The sequence below is a fragment of the Triplophysa rosa genome, linkage group LG19 (genome assembly GCF_024868665.1).
Source record: "Triplophysa rosa linkage group LG19, Trosa_1v2, whole genome shotgun sequence".
NCBI classification, from domain to species: domain Eukaryota; kingdom Metazoa; phylum Chordata; class Actinopteri; order Cypriniformes; family Nemacheilidae; genus Triplophysa; species Triplophysa rosa.
The window spans coordinates 19385094-19410921 of NC_079908.1; the positions used below are offsets into that span (position 1 = coordinate 19385094).

Below are 25828 nucleotides of genomic sequence, written 5' to 3' on the forward strand. Positions count from 1 at the left end.
TGTAGAGTTTATTTGCAAAAACAGATAACTCCGTTTTTATTATGTCATCATGTTTTTATTGTGTTAAGTTAGCTGTATTTGATTTTTTAGTTATTATTACTTAATCAAAACAACCCAACTGCAGTTTGATTGATACTACTTAGAATACACAATAAAAACATGATTTTTGAAAATATGTTTTTGCAAATTAACTTGTTTTATGTCTCTCCTACATAACATTTTTTCATTCAGCAGACGCTTTTATCCGAAGCGACTTACAGTTGAGATCCTATAACACTGTAAGGTTTCTCTAACAAAATTGTATTAATATAAAAAACTATCAATACGTCTAATTTTGTGAAGATAGACAATGTTTATAATGCAATTATGTTCAATAAAAAAAATGTATAAATCAAATTCCAGCTTCTTTGAGTTCTGTTCGCAGGTTTTAACAAAACACTCATACACACAATTTAGGTCATAAACGTTTACTGATAACAAAGAGTTGAAGAAGTAATCATGATGGAGGTCAAAATAAAAAAAGGTGTTTATGAACCTGAATGATAGTAACGTTCTCTCCAGATCACTCAAATAAAAACATTCTAACACTCCACAGAATCTCTTCATTTAAGAGTGTAAAATTGTAAAGTCTAGCACAGCGTTCCACTCCCGGTCATGTGATTCTGTAGGTTATCGCTCAAATGTCCGTCTGATGATATAAGAGTCTGTTAAGGGCAGGTACAATAATCTGAAGTTACACTAGTGTGAAGATAAAGTTTGTAAAAAGTCCTCCTATACGTAACATCAGTCAAACAAATGTGTTTACCATTATACACACACTTTCATGTTTATGTGCAACATAAATGTACACATACATGTGGACCTCTTAAACAATATGTCATCATTCTGTTTCGGCTGTTTAATGTTAACAGTATTTTTTCCACATTCAGACATCAACACACAAACCCTGAGAAACACATTCAAATAAAAAGTACTCGGACAGTTCAAGTGTAACAGACCTCAGCATGAACGCTAATTAGTTCTCAAACCATGGCAAAAAAATAAATATCTGTCTTTTGACACCCTACAAAATGAATGAAAACATAATCTCACCAAACAACTGTAAAATAACATAATATATAAAATGTTGTCTTTTTTGTATATATTATGTGCTCAGTGGTAACGTTTTTTAAATTGTGTTGTAGATCTTGGCAGAGACTACGGACGTGTCCTGATCTCAAAGGATGGGGCTTCAAAACATTGGGATTTAAAGGGATAGTTCACAAAAAATGAAAATTATTTCATCCTTTACACAAACCTGTATGACTTTCTTCTATAGAACACAAAAGAAGATATTTTGAAGAATATTGATAACCAAACATCACTGACCCCCATTGACTTTCATTTTATGATTACAAAACCACTGAGACATTTCTCAAAATATATGAGTTATACGGGTTTTGAACCACATGGGTGTGAATAAATGATGACAGAAGTTTTATTCTGGGTCAAACTTTCCTTTTAAGATTGAAAAAAAGCTCAAGTCTTGGTTTCTAATGACAACTAGGTGTGGATTCAAGTTTGTCTTTCAAGCAACTTAAAACAGTGTTACCAGAAAAAAAAACATTGTTGCAACCTGAAGTTACGTTCTCGAAAACTTTCTTTGCCTCAGTTACATCTACTCAGAATTGTCCCTACCTAGGGTCTAAGCAGCCTAGATTAATTAACTAAATAGGACTCATGGGGGCGGTTTCCCGGACAGGGGTTAGTTTAAGGCAGGACTAGGCCTTTGTTACATTAGGATATTTAAGTCATTTTAAAAACATACTTTACAAAAAAACATTACTGGTGTGCATCTTGAGACAAAACAATCGCACTGATATATTTTAAGATATGTCAGTACAAGTTTTTTCGATCAAGACATCTTTAACATTTAAATTACTCTGGGACTAGGTTTAAGACATGTTCGGGAAACCACTCCATGGTGTTATTATCAGAGAAATGTAAATGCAAATCTATCTATGTCCTTTTCCAAACGTTTAGTCAAATTAAAAAGATCTTTCAGAAGAAATTTCAAAAGGTTAAAGGGTTAAAGTAGTCGAGTGAGGATGCAGTGTCCTATCTGGTCATCCTTACACTAAAACATCTGTTATATCACATTATAAACTTTATCTGGCTCAGCTCTTCTGTAGGATTCCAGAGGCTCGTTCAATTCATTCTTTGTGTCCCGTTGTCCTGTTAACCCCTCTCTCCATCTTAGGAGTACTTTGTATCCGAGATCTTCTTCCACAGCAGAGTTTTGAGGTTATTGAGAACGAGGGAATGATGTACCTCCATTTGTGACGCCAGTCCGCTGAGTGTCACACACGTGCGAAGCTGTTTCTCCAGGTCCTCTCTCAGGTCGGCCGGTGCTCCGAACAGCAAGAAGTCCTGCAACAGCGCGCAAACCTTGGCCAAGTTGGGCTGCACCACTTCCACGTTGCACTGCCTGGCCAATCGGTCGCATGTCGCCATACAATCCCGCCCATAAGTGCAGTCTGCGTTCACCTCGCACGTACGTCCTCGTAAGAATCCCTTGACGGTCGCCTCCGATGCTATGCTTTGTAGGTCAGCCATTTTGAAGTCGTATTTATCGTTGTAGCCGACCCGTTGCGAGCTAGCGTCACACAAATAAAAGCTTCCGTACACGCCGTGGAACACCTCTTCCACGAATTCCAGCAGTCCGATGGTGATTCGGGCCCTGTGGGGCCACGCAGGGGCGAGCCAACGGTTTAGGGCCCTGGCCAGTGCCTCGGGAAACACTGGCTGCATCCAGCCGGGCACCTCCAGCCTGAAGAGGGCGCTGTGTGCTATGTGCTCGGTCACGTACAGGTCACCACAGAAGCCCAGCAGGCGGGGAGCGTGTTCTTTGTCGTGCAGCGCCACCATTAAAACAAACTCATTGATCTGCAGCAGAGCCCAGACAGATTTTGCCTCCGCTAACGAAACTTTACCATCACCGTTGACGTCAGCCAGAGAGATGACACGAGTGACAAGAGTTCCAAGAGACGTCTGCTCCCCAACACTGTCCTGTGAGCCAATGAGAGATACAGAAAAAGACAGACACATTCTCATTTTTAGCGTGTATTTGTTAATGTATTTGTGTTAATGTGTTAATGTACATGTATTTCTATGTTTTGGCAATGTAAAGACTCTTTTACTATGTGCATAAAGCGAGAGAGCGTGGGGGGGATTAAAACATCAAATGTGCCATATATGTCATTCTCCAAATTCCACATTAAGTATTCTTATTTTTTCTCTATATTAATAGAGTACCATCTAGATTGTACATCAAGAGTAAACTAAAAGTATAGTCAAAATACCTCTTTATACTTTTAAGTAAATTTTTATCAAGATTAACACCCTGTCTACACCGGCCGCGATGCGACATGACGAAAGGATATAAAACCCATTAGAACCCCTTTAAAATGTTGTCCACACCGGATGTGGCGCAACACGACACGACAAACCCCTTAAAGCGGCCCTAACACACGCGGTTTCTGCCAATCTCATATTAATCTTGAGTAATTATAGAGTAGTATTGCATACTTCATATCTTCGAAGAGTATTTAATTTGATCACATTTATAAAAGATAGATACAGCTGTACGATTATATCTGAAAGCATACGGCTTGTGCGGGGGGGAGGGGTAGGCTGAACTAAAGCACTTGCGCATCCATTGCCAACAAAACACAGACATCAGTTTCACTCACCGCATGCAGTTTATCTTTTAGCGCTGGGACGGCTCCATATATCAGTTTCAAACGATCTCCAAATCCAGCGTTATATCCACCATTTATATAACATTCATCACCCAAATGCAGTGAACAAACAAACACCTGAACTTCGCGAACATATGCTCTCTCTCTCTCTCTCCTGCACACAAGTGAAAGTGACGTCTGTGCATGCTCCTTCTCCTGCTCTCCTTGCTGCCGCGTGGGCGTGCCATGTGCTTTTCCGGGAGAATTGTCCAATAAGGGACTAAGAAAAATTGTTACGAAACAGTTTTATATGTTCGGAAAAAAAAATTCTGAAACCTGTACGATCGTTGGGGGAGTGTATCGAGCACAGAAACACTACGTAATACGCCCAACTCATTTTTTGACAAGTTGACCATGTTAAGCATGAGAAGACAGCACGTTTAACATTGTAAAGAAGTCAGAATGCATGACACACCGTTGCACCACCCCTTTAAGAACAAGGCATTTGTAGTGTTGCATCGTGCTACAGTGAGTCAAGTATAGTTAAAGGCAGAATAGGTGATCCTGTCCAGTATTTTTTTTGTCATGCTGGTTGGAAATTTCTTTACATCCTGATAGCAATCAATAAGTAAAGTGGTCCAATGATATTTGTATAATTATATATCGTCTATGAAAGACGTAGGACCAAAAAAAAACGTTCGCCCAATCATTGCATTCGTGTGTACATTTTTGATCAACGTATTTTGCATCCCACTGCGCACCGTGTTCGCGCAGACACCATACGTCATCAGCGCGGTCACATACCCTGTGCAGACACCGCGGGAGAATGGCAGGTAAACAGCTGGAACCTAACTTTCCCCTTGTTCAATGTGTGCATGTTTGCAAGTGGCACTTGCAAATGACGAACAAAAAGAAACACTTAAAATTTGTCACGACTAAAAACGTCTAATCGGCAAAGAGGTGAAAGAAGAATTCCATTCGCGAACGCATTCCGGTCCCTGTCAGTTGGTTCGCGGTCGCTTTCCAGGGGTTTCCCGCTTGGCTTGTTCGCGATTGTGTTTCGGAGGTTTCACAGGAGATGGGTGTGAAAAACGGGAAACTCCTGGCCAAAACAGGAGTATTGACGGAATGATTATAATCTGTGTTGCTTTACCACGCTGAGAGCAGCTATGGGAGACAAAGGTTTCAAAGATGATGCCATGGTAACTTCTGGACAGGAAAGTACATGTTATGATTCGATTTTGATGGGTTTTGATTATGTTGCTTAGTTTGTGGGCCTTTATGTATTAGCGCAAGACATCGTTACTCAGCGTCTAACGGGAACTATGCTGCATCTAATCCCGTTTTAAAGCTGTTGTTTACATTAGCTGTTTTCGCTATTGTAGAAATTATTTACTTTGTACTGTGCGCATTCATGTGTTTTGGAGGAGGCGTGGCTTTGGACAGCGAATCGCATGGAGGGTGGGATCATGATCTCAGTGCTAGCAGGCTAAAGTTAGCACCTTACCAAATTGGCCATTTAAGTGTAATTTAAAGTATATTGCTGAGAAGTGCATAAAAAGTATCTTTTCTTTAGTAAACACACATTGTCTTTTCTCTACCTCACAAGAGTAAATGTGTACATAAGCGTTAAAATGATAGTTCACCCTGAAAATTCTGTCATCATTTACTCACCCTCTTTTCATTTCAAACCATTGTGACTTTCTTCCGCAGAACACAAAAGAAGATATTTTGTAGAAAGTTGGTAACCGAACGCCACTGGACCCCGATCACTTTTATTGCATGGCCACAAAACCAATGCAAGTCAATGATGCTCTCATCATTCCCGGAGGATGGCGGCCCTCTTGTAGTCTTCGGGGACTTCAACATCCACCTAGAGAAACCCTATGCCTCTGACTTCCACACCCTCACCGCCTCGTTCGACCTCACGCGCCTCGCCACAGCCTGTACTCACAGATCAGGAAACCAGCTTGATCTCATCTACACCAGTAACTGCACCACAGATAACATTCAAGTCACACCTCTTCACATTTCTGAACACTTCTTCATCACTTTCAACATGCTCCTTCCTACAGTATATGCACTACACCAACACCACCACCCGTTTATTTTAGACGGAACCTTCGCTCTCTCTCCCCCAGCACACTCTCTGCTAAAGTGACATCCTCTCTTCCCTCCAACTTTGCATCTCTAGATGCTGACACTCTCACCGACACCTTATGCTCAACACTTACATCCTGTCTAGATAACCTTTGTCCTCTGTCCTCCAGACCAGCTCGCGCCACCCCCTCCTGCCCCTGGCTGTCTGACATCCTCCGTGAACAACGGAGTACATTCAGGGCTGCTGAAAGTAAATGGCGCAAGACCAAGAATCCTGTTGACCACTACTCTCCTCTTTCTCTGCTAGTGTTACCACAGCTAAAACGTCTTTCTATACCACCAAGGTGAGCAATACACCTAACACTCGGCAGCTTTTCAAGACATTTAACTCTCTTTTTTGCCCCCCTCCTCCCCCACCCACTTCATCTTTGACCGCGGAGGACTACGTTGTATTTTTCACTGAGAAAACATCATCCATCAGCAAACAATTTTCAGCACCTCAGACCTCGGTACACACCTCCCTCACTTCAAACACTGAATTCTCCTCTTTCACCCCACTGACTTGACACTGAAGTCACCAGTCTTCTCTCCAGCCACCCCACCACCTGTCCCCTTGACCCAATCCCCTCCCATCTCCTTCAGGCCACATCCAGCACACTCACACCTGCACTCACACACATCATCAACACCTAGCCAAGGCGGAATCTAAATCCTCGGTCCTGATTCTGCTACACCTATCTGCAGCGTTTGACACTGTCAATCACCAGATACTGCTAGTAACCCTGTCATCTCTAGGAATCTCAGGCTCTCCTCTCCGCTGGTTCAAATCCTACCTCTCCGGCAGATCCTTTGGGGTGTCATGGAGGGGCTCGCTGTCCACTGCTCACCACATGATCACTGGGGTCCCTCAGGGTTCGGTGCTTGGACCGCTGCTTTTTTCCATCTACACGACATCCTTGGGACCCATCATACGGGCACATGGCTTCTCGTATCACTGTTATGCTGACGACACCCAGATCTACATCTCGTTTCACCCAGACGATACCACTGTAGCAGCTCGCATTACAGCCTGCCTAGAGGACATCTCGGCTTGGATGAAAGAGCATCACTTCCAGCTGAACCCGGCCAAGACAGAACTACTCGTGTTTCCGTTTTTCCGGTGCAACACGATCTCGCCATCCAAATTGGCAATACCACAATCACTCCTTCCAAAACAGCCAGGAACCTCGGAGTCATATTTGATGAACAGCTGTCCTTCAATGATCACATTGCAAAGACAACGCGGTCATGCCGATATGCCTTATTCTACATTAGAAAGGTTAGACCCTATCTCACTGAGCATGCGGCACAACTCCTTGTCCAGGCCCTGGTAATCTCAAGGTTGGACTACTGCAATGCTCTCCTTGCTGGTCTTCCTGCAAAGACTATCAAACCGCTCCAGCTGGTTCAGAACGCAGCAGCACGCCTCATCTTCCAACAGCCCAAAAGGGCTCATGTGACGCCCCTTTTCATCTCTCTCCACTGGCTACCGGTTGAAGTCCGTATCAGATTCAAGTCACTAATGCTTGCCTACAGGACTATCACTGGATCTGCACCGGCATACTTTCACACCCTCCTACACTCCTACACCCCATCAAGATCCCTGCGTACAGCAAACCAGCGGCATCTTGTATTGCCTTCTCATAAGGGCAGTAAATCGCTTTCCCGCTCATTCTCATTCACAACTCCTTCCTGGTGGAACATTCTTCCTAACTCGGTCCGGTCAACCACATCTCTCACAACATTCAAAAAACTACTTAAAACCCATCTCTTCTGTGAATACTTGACAGACAAATGAAAAAAAGAAAACACTAACCCTCTCTCTTTCTCTCAACAGGTAGTGTTTTGTTGAAACCAGTAACTTTGTATTGGCACCTATTGCATTATTGCTCCTGTATGACATATCGCTTATTGCTCCTTAAACTCTTTGTAAGTCGCTTTGGATAAAAGCGTCCGCTAAATGACTAAATGTAAATGTCAATGGGGTCCAGCACAACATTTTTCAAAATATCTTCTTTTGTGTTCTGCGGAAGGAAGAAAGTCATACAGGTTTGAAATGACAAAGGGTGAGTAAATGATGACAGAATTTTTATTTTATTTGGTGAACTATCCCTTTAACTCTCTTATTAAAATGTGTGCGTGAATTTGTAAAAATGAGAATACTGCATCTTTGTGTGCTCGTTTGTCAATGTGTGTGTGTGTTTGTTCTTCACTATGACACTGAGATGGAGCGTATTGTTCCGCCTGTGACCTTTTCAAGCTCCTTCAGTTATTTTTGGCTTCTGTTCTCTATTTTACCCCCACCCACCTCATCTCTCTCTCCATTTTCCCCTCTCCTGCAGGAAACCTTGAGATATAATCAAACGCCATATGCTCTGCTTCCTCTTTGCTTTGGATAACATAAACATCTCCTTTATCAGTAACCTACAGCACAAACATAAAATCCTCTGAAGTTCTAGATTTCAAGAAGGGGCTTTCTGGAACAGCGTTTTTGGTCTGACCCAAAAAGTCTTTAGAATTCTCCCTGCAGTTCCATTATAACAGATCTGCGACTCTTTTGTGGCTGGTGACCCAGCAGATAAGAGCCTCTTCCCTGGAGCTCTGTATATTTGGGTGTGAATGGTGAGTTGATGTATACATGGGTGCGGTTGTGAAGAACACAATACTTTTTGTGAGGCGTGATGATGTGAAAGAGCACAACAGAGACCTTGAGAAAGGAATGCAGCATCGCTCTGAACTCATCCATGGATGTTCCGCGGGTGGGTTTGTCATATTGGCTGATATCGTGCCGCAGTGGAGATTCGGGGCCATTTTCTCCTCTCATGCTCTCCTCAATGCCACATTTCACCAAAACGGCTTTCTCCTTCCATTCAGCACTGTACACCTACACAACACACACACAAGATTGTATCATGAAAATATGTTCAAATCTATTTTATCTCAAATTCAACAGAGAAAAAATATTTTACGTATTTTATCTGAATTATCGGAATTATATTTATGATAATTTATTACATTAATATTATATATAAACACATCTAAGACCATTATAAAATAAATACAATCCTGAAATTACAATCCTTGATGTCGATCGGTCAATAGACTGGCTTTAGTCATAATAAAGCAAAGCTGCAAACTGGTTACTTTCAAAACATTTGTATACTTGGTATATACAGTATAAATGGTAACCATTTTATAAAAGCAATTTTATATGCTCAATTCATATTCTTTACATTAAGGTTTTATTTTCAAGACAATTAAAGCGATAGTTCACCCGAAAATTTAAATTCTGTTATCAATTACTCACCCTCTTGTCATTTCACCTGTATGATTGACTTTCTTTTCGTAGAACACAAAAGAAGACATTTTGAAGAAAGTTGGTAACCAAACAGCGCCGGCACCCATTCACTTCTATTGTATGGACACAAAACCAATGCAAGTCAATGGGTGCCGGTTAATAACATTCTTCAAAATATCTTCTTCTGTGTTCTGCTGAAGAAAGAAAGTCATACAGGTATTAAATGACAAGAGGGTGAGTAAATGATGACAGAATTTTCATTTTTGGGTGAACTATCTCTTTAAGAATCTCCCAAAACTAAATGTAATACAATATAATAGAATACAATAAAATAATACTCCGATACAAAGATTTTTTAACACTTAATTAAAAAAATGAAATAAAGTAACTTTTAACTTTTAATTTTTAAATAATATTTTGAGGAGAAATGCTCACAATGCAAAACTAATTTAATGCACTAAAGCGTTTTTACAAACATTGTTTCACTTTTACGAACTAAATATCATTTTGTACTGTACATTCTCAAAGTGAAATCTGACACATTTTTTTAGATTCATCAATATTAAAAGTGTGTGGTAGATGTTGTCGGATGTTGGAGGGTTTAAACAAACTCACCTGGTGCGTAGGTGATGTTGAAAGACAGCGTTGAAGAGAGAGAGTTTTCTCCTCACAGAGAGACTTACACGCCGAGCCCGAGATGATTCCTTTGTGATAATGATCACACTAAACACAGAAAGACATCACTCACAAATCCCATTCAAATCTCTTATTGTGTTCAAGTCATGTTGAAATGACATAATACCATTTGTAGAGGTTTGAGAGAGGTTTGGGTTTTTGGAACGATACAGAATTTGTAATTAAACTCAATAATAGAATAATAATCAAGCAAAATCTTAAAATCAATGATTATTCAAATGAGGTTTTCATAGCTTTATAATAAACTGCCAGCTTTCTTACTTCCCCCTTTCAATTCCACTTCCCCTCTCAGATTTGAACAAAAACCAAGTAAACCACAGAGGGTAAAAATCTTAAACTGCTGCACAGAACAAATATGTCTGTCGATCATAATGAAGATACTCTATGAACTCTCATACCATGTCCTGACCTGCATGGTGCACTTATCAGTAACCCATCCAGTGACTTACTATGATCATAGTGCAGACGTGACCCCTGCAGAGCTCGGAATATGAAGAATATTGCATGTAGATCATCCAGCTGGCCACTAGAATCCCAAACCACAACGCCAACAGGTACTTCACCTTTACTGCAGGCAGACGGGCCTGAAAGAGAACTCATTTTAACACAATCATATGACGTGTATAAACTGTTGCTATTGTAACATTGAACGGTATGTTTGCTATGTCAAGCCAAATTCATTTGGTTTCAAGATTCTATGTCACATTGAGATCTCTAGCATGTGTCTGAAGATTTAACAGTGTCTTTTGGACACAGCATTCAGGTTTAAGGGCACAGAATGCCGAAGGCTGCGACTGTTCTCTGCTGGAGTAAAAAGGGTTTGTGTGTTGTGCGAATACACGCATATCTGATTACTGCCTGTTGATAGAGACAACTGTTATTAAATACCTATATTCAGTTTGTGCGTGCGTGCGTGTTGTTCCTCTCAACAACAAGTCCTAACTAGGGCTGTCAAACGATTAATTGCGATTAATTGCATCCAGAATAAAAGTTTGTGTTTACGTAATATATATCTGTGTACTGTGCATAATAATTTTGTAGTTATTAACACACACACATACATGCATTTATTTAAGGAAAATCTAAAAATTAATAAACATTTATATATAATTTCAATTATTAGTAAATATAAATAAATACATGTAAATATTTCCTAAATATGTATTCATGTGTATGTGTTTGTATTTATAAATACAAAATTCATATGCACAGTACATAGACATATATTATGTAAACACAAACTTTTATTCTGGATGCGATTAATCGCGATTAATCGTTTGACAGCCCTACAAACACGCAATCCAAATAATGCCATTTTGTGCCACACTTTTAAGTATTTCAAGAATGTTCCTCAGCTGCAAATGATTAAAACGTGTTTAAAAGGTCTATTATCTGTATAACATTGTTTAACTTATATAATTCACCCAAAATAAAAATGTCACCATTTATTTTTTCCAATGCTGTATTATTTTCCGGCAGAATGAGCATGTTTCAGCTAATATTCCATACAATGAAAGTGTATAATGAAGTATGCAAGCTCTGCGTGAGGAAAAGAGTAAAATAAAAGTTATCTGCTGAAAATCTTGCTATCGGGGTGTTGCCTGGGAACTCATTTCCATTGTACGGAATCGTTCTGCTGTTTACAACAGTGTGCTATAAATAATTCATTTAATGTTCCTGAGGAGAAAGACAGTCGAATGAGTTTCAAAAGACATGAGAGTGAGTAAATGAATTTTTATTTTGGGGTGAACTTCTCTTATAAAGCCAATCCCTGCTCGTTTTTGTTTTTTCTTTCAAAGGAGAAAAATGCATTTCTCATCTTGTGGGTAGAGTTCAGGGGATAAATCTGACAGGTTTGACCTACACGGTCTCAAAAGGTCACACTGTGCACTTACAGTGAGTGCTCTTATGAAAGAGGGCTTTTAGTGCAGCTCGGCAAAAATACTGTTACAAAAACTTGCCTTATCATGATTGTTTCTTTTGTAGTATTTTTAGAGTTAACCTTTAAATGATGGCGAATTTACTAAAGCGTAAACACCAGGGTTCTGAATAAAATCAATATCTACCCTAAGAAAAATGAATTGTATTAGCTTAATAGTTAAACTTGTTACTGTAGTAAAACCATGGTATTATGAGGTAGGGTATCTGCCTAGCACTACTTAAAAAATATCATTACGAGAATATTAATAAAACATGAATATCTCACAAACATATGTAAAATTGACATTTAAAAACCTTTGGATGCAGCTGGTAAACAATTTGCTACGGTAACAGATTGTTGATGGTCAGTATGGAAGATACCTGAGATTCAGGTAAATAAAGTTATACCTGTAAGCCTTTCGATAAAGGACAGAGGAGCATCATATGCATCAGCCTCCGCAGACTCCGCGGCATCTTCACTGATAAACACTGAAAAATCCACTCAGACAAGGAAGAAAAACGGTCTCAGCTTCTCACCTCCTCCATCAGAGGCGAGGCGTTCTCCAGAAAAGCGACGCGCATCTGGATACAAACGCAGATATGCACATGCACACTCACTGCATCGCTTTTGTTTCAGCGTGCATTCCGGCATACATGGATGAAACATCACATACTGGCAGCGCTCAACTCAAGGACAAACACACGCACGCGCTGCACCCTGAAACTCGCGAGCTGCGGGGCCATCATCTATGGATCCCCGCGACGAGATGCGACGCTGCCGAAGCCGCTTTCACAATCAGCTCTGATGTTTGCATTATATTCCGCACGTCTTCTCCTGATGCTCAGTCCGAGCCTTGTACATGATACGACGCTAGCGCGAGAATCATTATCACGCCGTCTGTCTGCGCTCGATCAACTGGAGAGAATCGGCCTCGCTGTGGTTCCACAAGGCGCCTTAAGGGGGAGGTGAAGACCGTGATTTACGCCACCGACAGAAAAGAAGACACCATCCCTTTAATAGAATAGAATTTCTATTATTTCCCTTTAATTTTGATAATATTCCTATAAATTAAAATCAAGGTTGTTCTTTGTGGGCTTTCAATAAATTATTTATAAAATTTTACATTTTAAGCAATATAGTGTTTGTATTTATATTATACTTGAGATATGTGTGCAATGTGCATAGGCTATAATTCACAAAATGAGACCATAAAGATTTTTTTAACCAAAAATGAAGAATACAGTATATCTTAAATGATACGCCACGTTTTTAGGTTTAGCTGACCTCCGTATTCTGTGTCAGTGCTAAATCCAATGTAAACATCACACCATTGAACTGACATTGTTTTTGGGGACAAGGTCCAAAACTGGTAGGGTATCAGGTGAGCTGATAGCCGCAGTGTCATGGACGTCACAGTCTCACATTATAATAGACAACACTGACAAATTCTTTGCTCAGATTTGTTTTTAATCCTTCTTTATAGCTAAAGTAAAAAGAATCAGATATTGCATAAATAATCAGTATTAAATATAAAATTATTTTATATTCTTTCATTTTTTTAGAAGGCAAACTTAACCACCATCCTTAAATAAATGAACTCAATGCTGTAAGCATTGGCATTACAAATCTCACACAAGTTCTTTGTTTTAGATGAACTGTCTGATCACTTACAACAGTGGTGAATATCTGATGTATCAGATTAGACAAAAGATTAGACTTTTAATCCTGTTAACTGCATTTTCTATAATCTGTAATCTTGTTATTATTAACCTCTTAACACTCTTGGATTTCCCATCCAGGTACTCAGTTAGTAACCACAAAAAACTGTTTCGTGGGAATTTCTTCACATTGAACTAAAATTGATTTTTATATTTGAACAACATTTTACACATAAGGCAACCAAACAGACACAAAAACAGTAACATCTCATTCCCTTTCTGATGGTGGTGTGTGTGTTGTTTGAAAAAATAAGATAATCCATTAGAAATGAAATCAAATGTAAATATTTGAATTTCGTATAAATATAAGAATTACCCACAGTGAACAGCAGAACAAAAGATTTTCAGGCGTGTCAAATACTGTACTGGAGCATGGCTACATTTGAATGAAACTGGTTTGAAAAGCACACTGCATCATCCAAAAAAAACCTAAGACAAACATGAATACTAACATATAAACATTAAATACGTGGACGCAATGACAGGGAAACACACACGAGGGCTACAAACTCACAGCAGTCTTCCTTGCGCAATTCATAAACGTGAGGAGTCGGTTCATTTGAACCAACCGATTCGTTCGAGTCATTCTGTTTGTACTCGCCACAACAATACAACAAAGAGGGCACATTTACGTCATGGCTCCCAGTCCACATACCAAGGATACTTTTACTACATTTACATACTTTTAGTACTTCTTAAAATGTAGATTAAAACAAATTTTGTTGTTTATAATTTGTGGTTTTAAGATGTCACACACATCAGGTTTACTCCATCAGAGTCCAGGACTCATAAACATTCATCTTTAATAATCGAATAGATTAAGTTAACAGGAATTCTAATCGCTACGGTTGCCGTGTTCAAATCTGTACCGGAGTGATTCAAATGCGAGTCGATTCGACTGAATCATTCGAAAGAACTTGATCAAAAGAACGATTCTGAGGAACCGGACCATCGCTAACACGACAGGCGGCCAAAGGTTAGGCTCCGGAGATAACCCGTGCCTGGATCAGCCATAGACTTACTGCCCTGTTGTTTATTACTGTTCACCTCCTTCGCACGAGATTGGGCGAACGAACAGCAGGAGGATCGCAAAAGTTGCTCAAATGTGTGACTGGGACGTGGTATCTGATGTAGGCTGGGTTTGAGTCGCTCCACTCCACCGCTGGCCTGGCCTTGGATCATTTCTCGACGCCCGAGGTGCTGCATGGCCGCGAGTATGGATGCCCTGTGGATGCTGCCGGTTCTGCTGCTTCTCCCGGTCCTGTTCTGGACCAGCAGCACGTTCGTCTTCTATTTCAAAAAGTGCTTCTATGTCGCGTACATGATGCTTCTGGCCTTAATAGCCATACCGATCTGCATTCTGAAAAGCGGCGGGAGGGACATCGAGAATATGCGGTGAGTTAACAACGCAACGCTGCCTTTTCATCAGTATCACTGGTTTGATGAGGGTATAGAGCAGCACCGCACTTAAAATACAGCTAACCAGGGTGCCATACATCAAGTTGTTGTTTTTACAGACTGGAACGTGTTGCTATGCACGTGCATCTCGCAGAAAACTGTTTGTCGTTTTTATGTCAAGTTAAGTTATCCACGTATTCATCATGGAAGCGGAACGCGGAAGCGTTTGGGAATGCATTGCATCTGTTCAGCCCGGGCAGATGTTCGGATCTGGCAGTGAATCATTAGCCAGCGAGCTGAGTTCAGTTCACGTGAGCGCACCCACAGGCCTCTGTGTCCCATGTTCGATTCAACATAAGAGAATCTACATACTAGTGAAATGTGTAAATTTGCTCAATGCGTTTTTATTCCGTCTGAGTCATGAAGCAGCTAGCTAACGTTAGCCGTTTAGCGTCTCGTGCAGTCCAGAGATGGCGACCAAACCCTGTTTAATATTCTGTTAACATGACTGTAAATGTGTAAAGCGGATGCTGTCTGAGTATAAAGCGTTCTAGATTTTGAGATCTATATTTAGAATAACGTTAGTCGTAGTTATGAGGGCATGATGGACTGGTTTCATAGCTCCGCTGGTGCAGGGTTAATTTGATTTCTGGTCGATGGTGATGGATTAAAACCAACACGGTCCAGGTTTTGACAGCTGATCGATAGAATTGCGGATTCCGCGCCATCGTTTGAGAATCGATGTTCGCGCTGAAAATCATTTTCAAACCTTTTGTAACGTTCTAGAAGGTAACGGCCACGGTGACGTAAGTTTCGAAACGCAGCAGCGGAATGTAAACACAGCGACTGTTGTTTCAACAGTATACAACCCGTTACAGTTTACAAACACACACGCACTTTGAGTTGAAATGTTTTATGAGGACTTTCCAGACACAACGATTTTTACATTCAAAATATTGTTTATACGTCAGTCATTTCATAGACTTCGTTTGGTTTTACGTATATCAGGCTCTTATTTTTAACTAGCCCTGGCCTGAACCTCTCCGAAACATGGACACAACGTTGAAATTGTTTTTGTCAATTTATGAGCCTTTCTGTCTGGCGAGGAGCAGTTAAATGCCCGCACAAGTTGGTTGTCGTTGTATTTCATAACAAATAAAACAATGACACACTGTCACTGATTGGACAGGACCTTCTTTGTGTTGTGTATTGTGTATTATGCGATCACCTGTTATGAAAAGCAGCCTTGTGGTGTGACCCACATTAATAATGTCCATGTGATATGAAAATTAAAAACCTGAGGTCTGACTGCTCACAAAAGTTCCTGTCAGCGTCTAGTATTGTTTTATAATAGCTTCCAAAGCTTCTATTTTCATAAGTCATGAATCGTCATTTTCAGAACAGTTCGTTCGGTCATACATGGGCCGCAATGATCACATTGATAAGCAGAAAATAACTGCAGTGTTCAACTGTGGGTACAAGATTCATACAAGCCAAGACAGTGTGTTCCATTTTTTATGGTTATTATTATACCGACCTGATATTGTAAACCAGTTGTGAGGGGCAAGACTATAGTTTACAGGTGAATCTGTCCAGATAAATTGATTCCTGAACTGGCTGTTTGGACGCGGGTGTGCGGTGGACCCGGTAATTGCGTACAGGACGGATGAGCTCATGTGTCAGTACTGGAGTGGATTTATTCACTGTACTCAGGGCTGCACGGCAGTTTATCGCGATATCACTAAATCACGATTGTGATCGAGCTGGTTGCGATATACAATGTGTAGGGATGTTACGATTCACTCAGCTCGCGATGCGAGTCACGATTCTGATCTCACGATGCGATTTATTCACGATTTACTCACGATTTATTTTTACAAAATGAGTTGAAACAAATTTGAAATGAACAACTTCCCTTGCATTATTTCTTAAATGCTTCACGTTTCTTTGTATAATAAAATAATGTTTTATTTCAAATAACAAAACTAAACTGCAATTTTATAACAAATTAATAATAGTAAATGTCTCTTTAATATAAACAAACTAATACTGTCTGAGTTTTTCTTGGATTTTTTTGCATTTAAGAAATATCAGCATGTCCACGTTTAGATTTGCAGTGAAAATAGCGGCCCCTGCTGTTCAAAAAATGTATTGCAATTCAGTTCACACCTCAACCGATTTGAATCGTCACTCATTATAACCGATTTTCAACCGGCTCACGGTGAATCGTTACATCCCTAGCAATGTGTCGATATTTTGTAATGTGTAGCTTGTCCGTGAAGCACGTCTCTGGGGTCAGTAGGAAATGCTGCTCGATCTAAAAGCAGTGCGAGTTTGAGTCGCTTATAATGTGCATTTGAAAAAGCAACACCCGTCAAACATGATCATTATAAATATACTTTATTATGATAAAAAGACCTGATGATGCTTGAGTAACAGTGATAAAAAGATGTCCATAGGCATTTCCTAGATTCTTGAACGCGTTATGGTCTTCTTCTGCAGTGCGTATTTGGAGTTTCCGCACGAGAGCGCCCTCTGGCTTTCGGATGCAGCAGCATTTTCCCGTACTTCACTCAGAAGCTGTGCATAAATCACGTGATATTTATCGTCGGTTTATCGCGACAGCCCTAGCCGGGTAGTGTTGATACTGGAATTTGTTCATGCCACATATATGGAAAGCAAATCTGTCGTGATTCTCTCATGGATATTTACTCCATTTAACAGGATGACCTAACATCCGTATTAGTCAACCAACAGAATGCATGTCATAGATGACAACGGCTGGTGTTCTGTTTCATCAGCGCTGTTCTCTTTTAAGGTTATCTAGATTTAGAACTGTGTTTCCCAACCTGGTTTGCTGTTTTATGTCAAACTGAAGCTGTTTAAAGGAAATCTGCTTGATTTTTAAAGATATTTTGAAGAATGTTGTTAAGCAAACAACATTGGCCCCCATTGACTTGTATTGACACAAAACCACGTTTCAGAGACATTTCTCAAAAGCCGAAATATGCAGGTTTTGAACTAACTGAGGGTGAATTAATTATTTTTGGGTGAACTAATCCTTTTAAATGACCCCTGATATGCACAAAGGCCTGGTTTGAAATCTGAGATTTTGAACCATCTCTCTCTCTCTCTCCTTCTTCTCTCGTCGTCCTCTCTTGTGAACCAAATAATCACTCTCCTCAATCTTATCCCAGTCTCCTCTCTTCGTCGCTAGCTCAAAAGCTAATTCTCATCTATCTTCTCAATCGTCTCCTCGTCTGCCTCGTCGTCTCTCTATCGTACACTCTCTCTCTCTCTCTCTCTCTCTCTCCATGTAATAAGATAAAGTTATCAACACTGATAACTTTTTTATCAGTGTTGGGTGTGGTTGAATCAACATGTCTGAGGTGGTGTAAGGATGCCTTAGGTTACCTCTCCCGTATGCACTGGGTGAAAGTTTAAAGGCGTCATATGGCACGAACACTTGTTTTCTGTGTCTTTGGTGTGTTATAAGTTGCCCATGCATGTATTAGACACGTAAAATTGCAAAAATTAAAGTGCCGGAACAAAAGATGCATTCTATCTAAAAGCGAATGCTCACCCAGACCTGCCTGAAACGCCTCGTGTAACCACACCCCCACAAATCTACTTCTGTTCGTGGTATGATTTGACTAAGACCGCCCAAATGTATACGCAAGTAAGGTGGGCGTACCAATTGCATTGTAACCTGATGTTCCAAATATGGTAAGAGGCGTTACATTTACGTCACACGCTTGCAGTATTCGTCCAATCACCACGCACTGGTTAACTGGCCAATCATAGCACACCTCGCTTTTCAGAGCTATGAGCTTTGTTAAAAATCCACGCGTTTCAGAGAGGCGGAGCAAATAGGAGATACAAACATGCACGGTATGTGGAAAATACAGCGTTTTTGAACCTTAAATCGTGTCTACACATTGCATTACATCTAAAACAAACGATAATATTTGTTTTAGCCTTGTCATATGACCCCTTTAATCTAAAATAAATGCAGAAATGCAACAGCGGGTTATCAAGAAGTTGTGGTTCCGGTAGAGATGTGCTCATTCCAGTCTTGTGTTGTAAACATCCTAGCTCGACAAGACACATTTGAAAAAAGAATGATCACACGCTCGCACTGGTTTCTGCCCATTAACCTCGGTGTCGCTTTGCAAACGTCTCTCTGTATCTCCAGCATACTTATCTTGATGTGCTCATTTGTTAAGACAACACAACACAGAACACCCACGGCTCTTTCTAAATATTTAGAAATCATTGTAAACGAGTCAGTCTGGCACAGTTTGACAACTGTCTAAACCTCGCTCTTATTACATGGTAATGAAGCAGAGTTTCTAATCTTAATGCCCCGGTTTCAGAGACAAGGCTTAAAACTAGTCCAAGACTAAAATGAATTTTGAGCTGTCTTAACTGAAAATAACTTGCCCAGACATATCTTAAAACATGTCAGTGCCATTGTTTTGGTTCAAGATGCACATCAGTAATTTTTTTTTCTTCGGCATTTTAATAAAAGCAACTTAAATACCCTAAATTAACTAGGGCATAGTCCTGGTTTAGGCTAAGCCTTGTCTATGAAACCGGGCATAAGAGTGTGAATGATAGATGTGTTGTGCTGAGTTTAGTTGTGCGGTTGTGTAACCTTTAATGTCTTTTGCTTGCTTCACACATATTGAGGACTGATATGAAGCCGTAATGTGTTCAAAGGTCTGGTTGATAATGTATCTTTAATATCTTTCAGTTTGTCGCTCCGCGCCGTACAGTTAACATTACATGATCACTTATGTTGTTTATAGTCTTATTAAGCTTAATTAATCTCAACTTTAAACTCTGTGTTTAACATTGTACATTGTTTCAAAGCAGCTTTATAGACAGATGTTGCAATGCTCATCTTCAATTCCATTTAAAGGTACAGTGCGTAATTTTTTGGAGGATCTATTGACAGAAATGCAATAGAATATATTCATCACTATGTCTTCAGAGGTGTATAAATACCTCGCATAATAAAGCGTTTTGTTTTTATTACTTTAGAATGAGCTATTTCTATCTACATACACCGCGGGTCCCCTTTCATGGAATTCACCATGTTTTTTCTACAGTAGCCCTAAATGGACAAACTGCTCTTCAGAGCGTGTTTCGTAAATACGTTATCTCCTTCGGCGAAAAATGTTTGTCCTGTGAGAGCTGCCGTAGTGCTTCGAAAGGGAGGGGTGGAGTGAGCTGTTGGTTGCAATTCGCAGCCTCGCCTCTAGATGTCGTTAAAATCTCCACATTTCTCCTTTAAGCGGAAATCTGTAGTCTTTTGGTTAAAAAAAAACCAAATTGTGTTATTGAAATGATAAGCTTATAATAAGGATTTGTTAGTTAAGTCGATGGGTACCATTCTGCTTTTAAAGACAAGTGCGTCAAGTAACCTGCAATTTTATGGTTTAACAGTTACATTTTTTTGTCTTATATTTGCAAAAATAAAATATCTTAGCCTACTAGACATAGCCATATACAAATCCGTTTAAAAGCTACAAATGTTTTGTGTTTCTCACAGGGTCATCCGGTTCTTGGTCCGACATGTGAAATATTTCCTGGGTTTGCGCTATGAGATCAGCGGTTGGCAGCATCTACAGGCAGAAGGGCCTTATGTCATCATCTCCAACCACCAATCATCACTTGACGTGCTAGGTGAACAATACATGCACACACAGACACGCACATGCACACAACCCTGTTTCGGTATTATGAAAGGTGTCACGATACGTCAATCACACAACGGGTAAAAATAGACATGTATGGAACAGAATTGGCAGAGCTGCTTAGAATTCGACCTATGGGACGACATGCCCAGACCCTCTTAAAATCTTCTCCTTCCTACTTAAACACCCAGACATCACATGATTGATCGCATCATCTGCAGGCATGATGGAGATTCTGCCGGACCGCTGTACCATGATTGCTAAGAAGGAGCTGATATGGGCGGGGACGGTGGGAATGATCTGCTGGCTGGGAGGAATCGTTTTCATCAACCGCAAAAAGACCAGCGACGCAAAGACCGTCATGGGCGACGCCGCGAAGACCGTGCTGGCTGACCAGGTGTGTGCTTAGTTGTGCGTTGGGCAACACAACATATTTTGGGTTTACAATATTTCAGTATACTGAAATTGAAATAACAGATTTTTGTATGAACAATTTTCAGTAACATTTTTGTTGTGCATATAGTTGATAACATTCAAGATTTGTTTCACCTCACTGAACCTAAAACTCCTTTGTGCCCCCTCAAGCGCTGGTATTTTCAGTAAATGCAAATCTAGTTTAAATATAAAATGTCGTAGGAATATGGAAAATCAACATCATGTAATTTTTAAGTGCTGCTCGAAATGATCTTGTTTTTACTTTAAACGTTCCACCTCCTCCAGATCCGCCTGTGGGTGTTTCCCGAAGGCACACGCAATCAGAAGGGCGACCTTTTGCCATTTAAAAAGGGAGCGTTTCATCTGGCTATACAAGCACAGGTGAGCGTAACGCAATAAACCACTTACACACATCTCCAAATCAAAAGCTCTAAACTGTTGTGACTTGAAAGACTTGCAAACGTACTTAACTTTCTTCACCCTTTGACCTTCACATGACCTGATCTGATCCTCAGGTGCAAAGGTAATTTACCTGGCCAGAATCTGAGACGTTGGCACAACTTGAACGAACGTGAACTCAAAGGTTAACCTTTGAAACCTGTGTGTCAGTTTAGAGTCCAAAACATCTGTTGTGCATCATGTGTTGACCAACAGAGGGAGCTCTTGATCCTTTATAGTGTGGAGATTCTGTGTAGTTTTAATGTATTGTCTATGCCATCAGACACTTTCACTGGTATGCATTTGTTTTACGTGAACTGAATTCCCAAAAGCCACATGAAACAGTTTCCCGCAGTGTTTTCCTTGCTTGGGGGAAGTTTATAAAAGCTGAGAATCAAGCCGGGCCACCCAGAGAATTAAACAAATTGTGTTGGTGGTTTAGGTCCTAATGGGTGTATTGGGTGCACGCATAACAGCCTGGTCGTAAATAACTTCCTGTTTCGTTCTGTGCTTGCCTGTTGTGCACCTTTTTAAAACTGTAGTTTGTTAAAGTGATAGTTCACCCCCCCAAAAAAAAATTTCACCCTCATGTCATTCTAAATGACTCTTTCTTCTGTGTAACACAAAAGAAGATATTTTGTGAAATGTCACATTGATTTTGTTTTCATATAATGAAAGTCAATGCGAGCCAATGTTGTTTGATAATCAACAGTCTTCAAAATATATTGTTTTGTGTTCTGCAAAAGAAATAAAATTATACAGGTTAGGAATGACATGAGGGTGATTCAATGACGTAAGAATTTGTGTATAGGTGATCTTTCATTTAACCTGTAATTTTATGTTTCAGACAAATGGTTTAATCCAAAATCCAGAACTGATTTTTTTGCTATTTAAAATGTATTCATATAAAATGTCTGAGCTTTAGAGTATACTGTATATGAGATCATTTGTTAAATCTTGCTCCGTCACAGTTCTGTCAATATCAAATATCAGACATGCGTTAGATAGAGTGGACAGGGTCATGACCAAGACCCCCAAAACCTACGTGTGTGTGTGTGTGAGAGAGAGAGAGAGAGAGCGAGAGAGAGAGGTTTGGAATGAGCAGGTGGAATGAATTAGTAATGTTGTTCAGATGCTAAACGCAACACATTCATTCAGGGTAAACATGACTGTGTCATAAATCAGAATGTCATAGAATACAGATTTAAACCATTGAATTCACGTGTGTGTATTAATGCATGCTGATATTTAGACTATCACAACATGATTGGCAGGCCAACGTAACCTGAACCAGATGATCAGACAGACATCAGACTAATGGAGCCCTGATGTTTCTCATTAGTTTAGGTGAAAGTGTAAGTGTGTGTTATACAGATGGACGATGCGCTTCGTGCCGTTTTATATTTGGCCAGTGATTTAAATAAACTACTGAGTGTCTTTGCATCCCATTGTATTGTGTGGCATGCGATGTGCGACTTTTCTAAGCGAGCAAATTTATGACAGTTCAGCCAGAAACAAAAATTCATTCAAAACCTATATATGACTCTTCTGTGGAACACAGAGAAGATACTTTGAGAAATGTGTCAGTGGTTTTGTGTCCACACAATGGATGTCAATGGTGACCAATGTTGTTTAGTTTCCAACTTTTTCAACAAAATCTTCTTTTGTGTTCTGCAGAAGAAAGAAAGTCATACAGGTTTGAAATGACTTGAGGGCGAGTAAATGATGAAAGAATGTTCACTTTTGAGCGAACTGTCCCTTTAAGCGGACACACATTGTTACTCCGTTCAGCTGTGTTCTCTTGAGAGCCGAACACTTCTCTGAATCTATTATTAGTTGTGTTTGTCTTGTGTTTATATTCTCTGCTGAATTCCTGATTTATTTCGCATTTCCCAACCCACCTCCCCCAGGTTCCTATCATACCCATCGTGTTCTCCTCCTACAACAACTTCTACAAACGGAAAGAGAAAGAGTTCAATTCAGGTGAGTCTTTACTTTTAAATACAAGAGGCAAAAATGACCTGCAGTGTGCTTTTTAGTTGAATGATGACTCTAAGAAATGATCACTTTTGCAGGAACCATCACTCTCAAAGTCCTTCCAAAGATCGAGACAAAGGGATTGACGGGAGAGGACGTGACATCGCTCTCCGAACAATCGTACGGCAGCATGCGCTCGGCTTTTTTGGAGCTCTCCGGCCAACCCCCCCAGAGCAACGGGCCGTCCAATCACTGAGCAGCCTGCCGCTTCCACGCTCTTTCATTCGGCCTGACAGCAAGGATGGCCACGTCATCATGGTGGCGACGGTAACCATGACAACCAGGCGCTTGGGTATCCTCTACGGCGTCCTCATGCAGGAGGAATACATGTACACAGACCGACACACAAAGCCACATGCATACACACGCATTTACGTGAATACATACAGCAGATGTTTTCTTAGCCTAGATTTGATCTCCTGTCGGAATGCAGGGGGCGATGAGCGGTGGAAAGTGTGACCTTCGCTGGCGTGACTCTTTGTGCGTCTTTGATGGTTGTGTTAGGATTGGAGCGCTGCTGTCGGCGACAGGTCGAGTCTGGAGCGACACCCTGAGAACATTGTGGATGTGTGTTTGTTGCATGCCTTTTGACTTTCTCTGTTTCTCTCTCGCTCTCTTTCTTTCACAGATCCACATTGACGTAATCCATTAGTTATGTGTAGGTCACCTTTTCTCTAGTAATATGCTTGCATTATGGGAAATCAGTGACAAACACCTGTTTTAGTTTTATTGGTTACTTGAAGTATTATCAATCCACCCTGAGCATCTCAGCCAATGGGAGCGCTCATAGGTGCCCCTTTATTGTTTCAATTCGTTTTGTGGATTTCAAGCAAAATTGTCGACCACAAAGAATGAATCTAGAATTGTATCTTTGTGTACGCTCTTAAACGGTCAAGAGGATTACCAAGAGGTTGCTCGCTTTCATCTTTTCTTTTTCCATGTTTGTTCTTCCTCAAAAGTGTCAAAAGGTTAGTTCGTTACAAACAGGTCTGTTGTCAGGGTTACCAAGTGCAGCTTCTTCCTGTGCCATGTGTCCAAAGTGTCACGGCCATCATGGGCTGCGTGATGACTGACCGTTGTGAAAACACTTGATTATTGATCTGTCATCAGGATTGTTTGATTAGATTTTAGAATGGAAATGCGTTCCAGTCGGCTTTAGTTCAGTGTTTCGTTTTTGATCGTTTTTAAGCTTCTACATGACTGAAACGATTTTCATAATTCTTTAACATCACCTAAAACCAGAGAGCTATTATTATAATGACTGATCTAACAAGTATTATCTTACATATTATCTATCTAGTGCCGTTATCTCAATGGCTTGCGTCTTGCTTTTAAGTCATTGTTGTTGAGAGGTTTAAGGGATTATTTTTTGTACTCGAAATCTAAAAACGCCCTCTACAAAATATGCAAAAGCTTTGATTGCATTCAACGTTATTCTTACCGAATGTTTTTCTTGGTTGTTTAGTTTTGTTGAATCACCTGATAAAATAGTTTCAGCTCTCAGAGAGCATAACAGAATGTAGGAAATACTTTTATATTGTACCTACTGAAGATGAGAAAATGTAAAAATGAATCTAAACACCTATTTATTAACATCTTACGGCCAAATATTACAATTCATATTTATAACACTTTCAAAGATATTTCCATATGAATCCTATTTAATGTTTGATGTTGTGATTCTTATTATTTGTTGAGAATGTATAACACCCATAATTCAATATGTACAACCTTATATTTGAGGACTGAATTGTACGTATTACGTAATAATTGGCTCATTGAGCTAAAAGATCACAAAACCGGTGTTTGGCTCGGTTGTGACTATGTGTCAAATGCCCTGTGATTATTTTTGTTATTAGTGCAAATTGACAGATTGATGCTATTACTGACCCTTTTTTATGTTGTGTATTAGGCTACATTTTTAAAAGCCTTTCTTATTCTCGGTCTTATTTTTGCTGAACAAGAAACATACCTGAAATAGTATATGGAAAATATATACGAGTTGTGTGATTGTCACCAAAGCTATTAAGAACAGATGAAGCTTTTAAATGTTCTGATTTGTCAGACGTTTCACAGGCAGCCTTGTGTACGAATGTGTGTGTGTATGTGTGTGTGTTGAATGTGTTTGTGTGGTGATCAGACACACAACTGAGCTAAAGCCCATTGTAAATCTGTAAAGTCATGAGACGATAATTCTATATAAAATGTCGATTGTGGTAAATCTGGATATGACCCGTGTTAAGAGCATCTAGGAAAAAAGTTAATAAAATCGTCTGTTTTTCCTATAGGACTGTTTAAATCTGTTCTCTTTATGTATATCACTTTCT

General features: G+C 40.0%; 2 protein-coding genes across 2 annotated transcripts; one reads left to right on the plus strand and one right to left on the minus strand.

The window, feature by feature from the left end:
• Positions 1 to 458: 458 nt before the first annotated feature.
• On the minus strand, positions 459 to 12814 carry dipk1b (divergent protein kinase domain 1B). The gene is made up of 5 exons (XM_057360733.1): positions 12181 to 12814; positions 10302 to 10436; positions 9772 to 9879; positions 8566 to 8742; positions 459 to 3048 (listed from the first exon to the last, which is right to left on the minus strand). Exons 1-5 carry the CDS (start codon positions 12244 to 12246, stop codon positions 2236 to 2238), a joined length of 1299 nt encoding a protein of 432 aa, XP_057216716.1. The 5' UTR covers positions 12247 to 12814; the 3' UTR covers positions 459 to 2235.
• Positions 12815 to 13683: 869 nt separating this feature from the next.
• Positions 13684 to 25788, plus strand: agpat2 (1-acylglycerol-3-phosphate O-acyltransferase 2 (lysophosphatidic acid acyltransferase, beta)). Its single transcript, XM_057360129.1, has 6 exons — positions 13684 to 14886; positions 20447 to 20580; positions 20813 to 20988; positions 21312 to 21407; positions 23375 to 23447; positions 23540 to 25788. The coding sequence occupies exons 1-6, from the start codon at positions 14696 to 14698 to the stop codon at positions 23695 to 23697; spliced, it is 828 nt and encodes a 275-aa protein (XP_057216112.1). The 5' UTR covers positions 13684 to 14695; the 3' UTR covers positions 23698 to 25788.
• The last annotated feature ends 40 nt before the right edge of the window (positions 25789 to 25828 follow it).

What these genes read in the sequence shown, in the direction of transcription:
- dipk1b (XM_057360733.1), bottom strand. Translation starts at nt 12,246, where the DNA reads ATGCCGCGGAGTCTGCGGAGGCTGATGCATATGATGCTCCTCTGTCCT. An exon ending in CTTTATCGAAAGGCTTACAG is followed by an intron (nt 10,437 to 12,180) that starts GTATAACTTTAT and finishes GTTCTCTTTCAG; the next exon opens with GCCCGTCTGCCTGCAGTAAA. An exon ending in ACGTCTGCACTATGATCATA is followed by an intron (nt 9,880 to 10,301) that starts GTAAGTCACTGG and finishes TTCTGTGTTTAG; the next exon opens with TGTGATCATTATCACAAAGG.
- agpat2 (XM_057360129.1), top strand. Translation starts at nt 14,696, where the DNA reads ATGGCCGCGAGTATGGATGCCCTGTGGATGCTGCCGGTTCTGCTGCTT. An exon ending in AGGGACATCGAGAATATGCG is followed by an intron (nt 14,887 to 20,446) that starts GTGAGTTAACAA and finishes TGTTTCTCACAG; the next exon opens with GGTCATCCGGTTCTTGGTCC. An exon ending in ATCTGGCTATACAAGCACAG is followed by an intron (nt 21,408 to 23,374) that starts GTGAGCGTAACG and finishes CACCTCCCCCAG; the next exon opens with GTTCCTATCATACCCATCGT.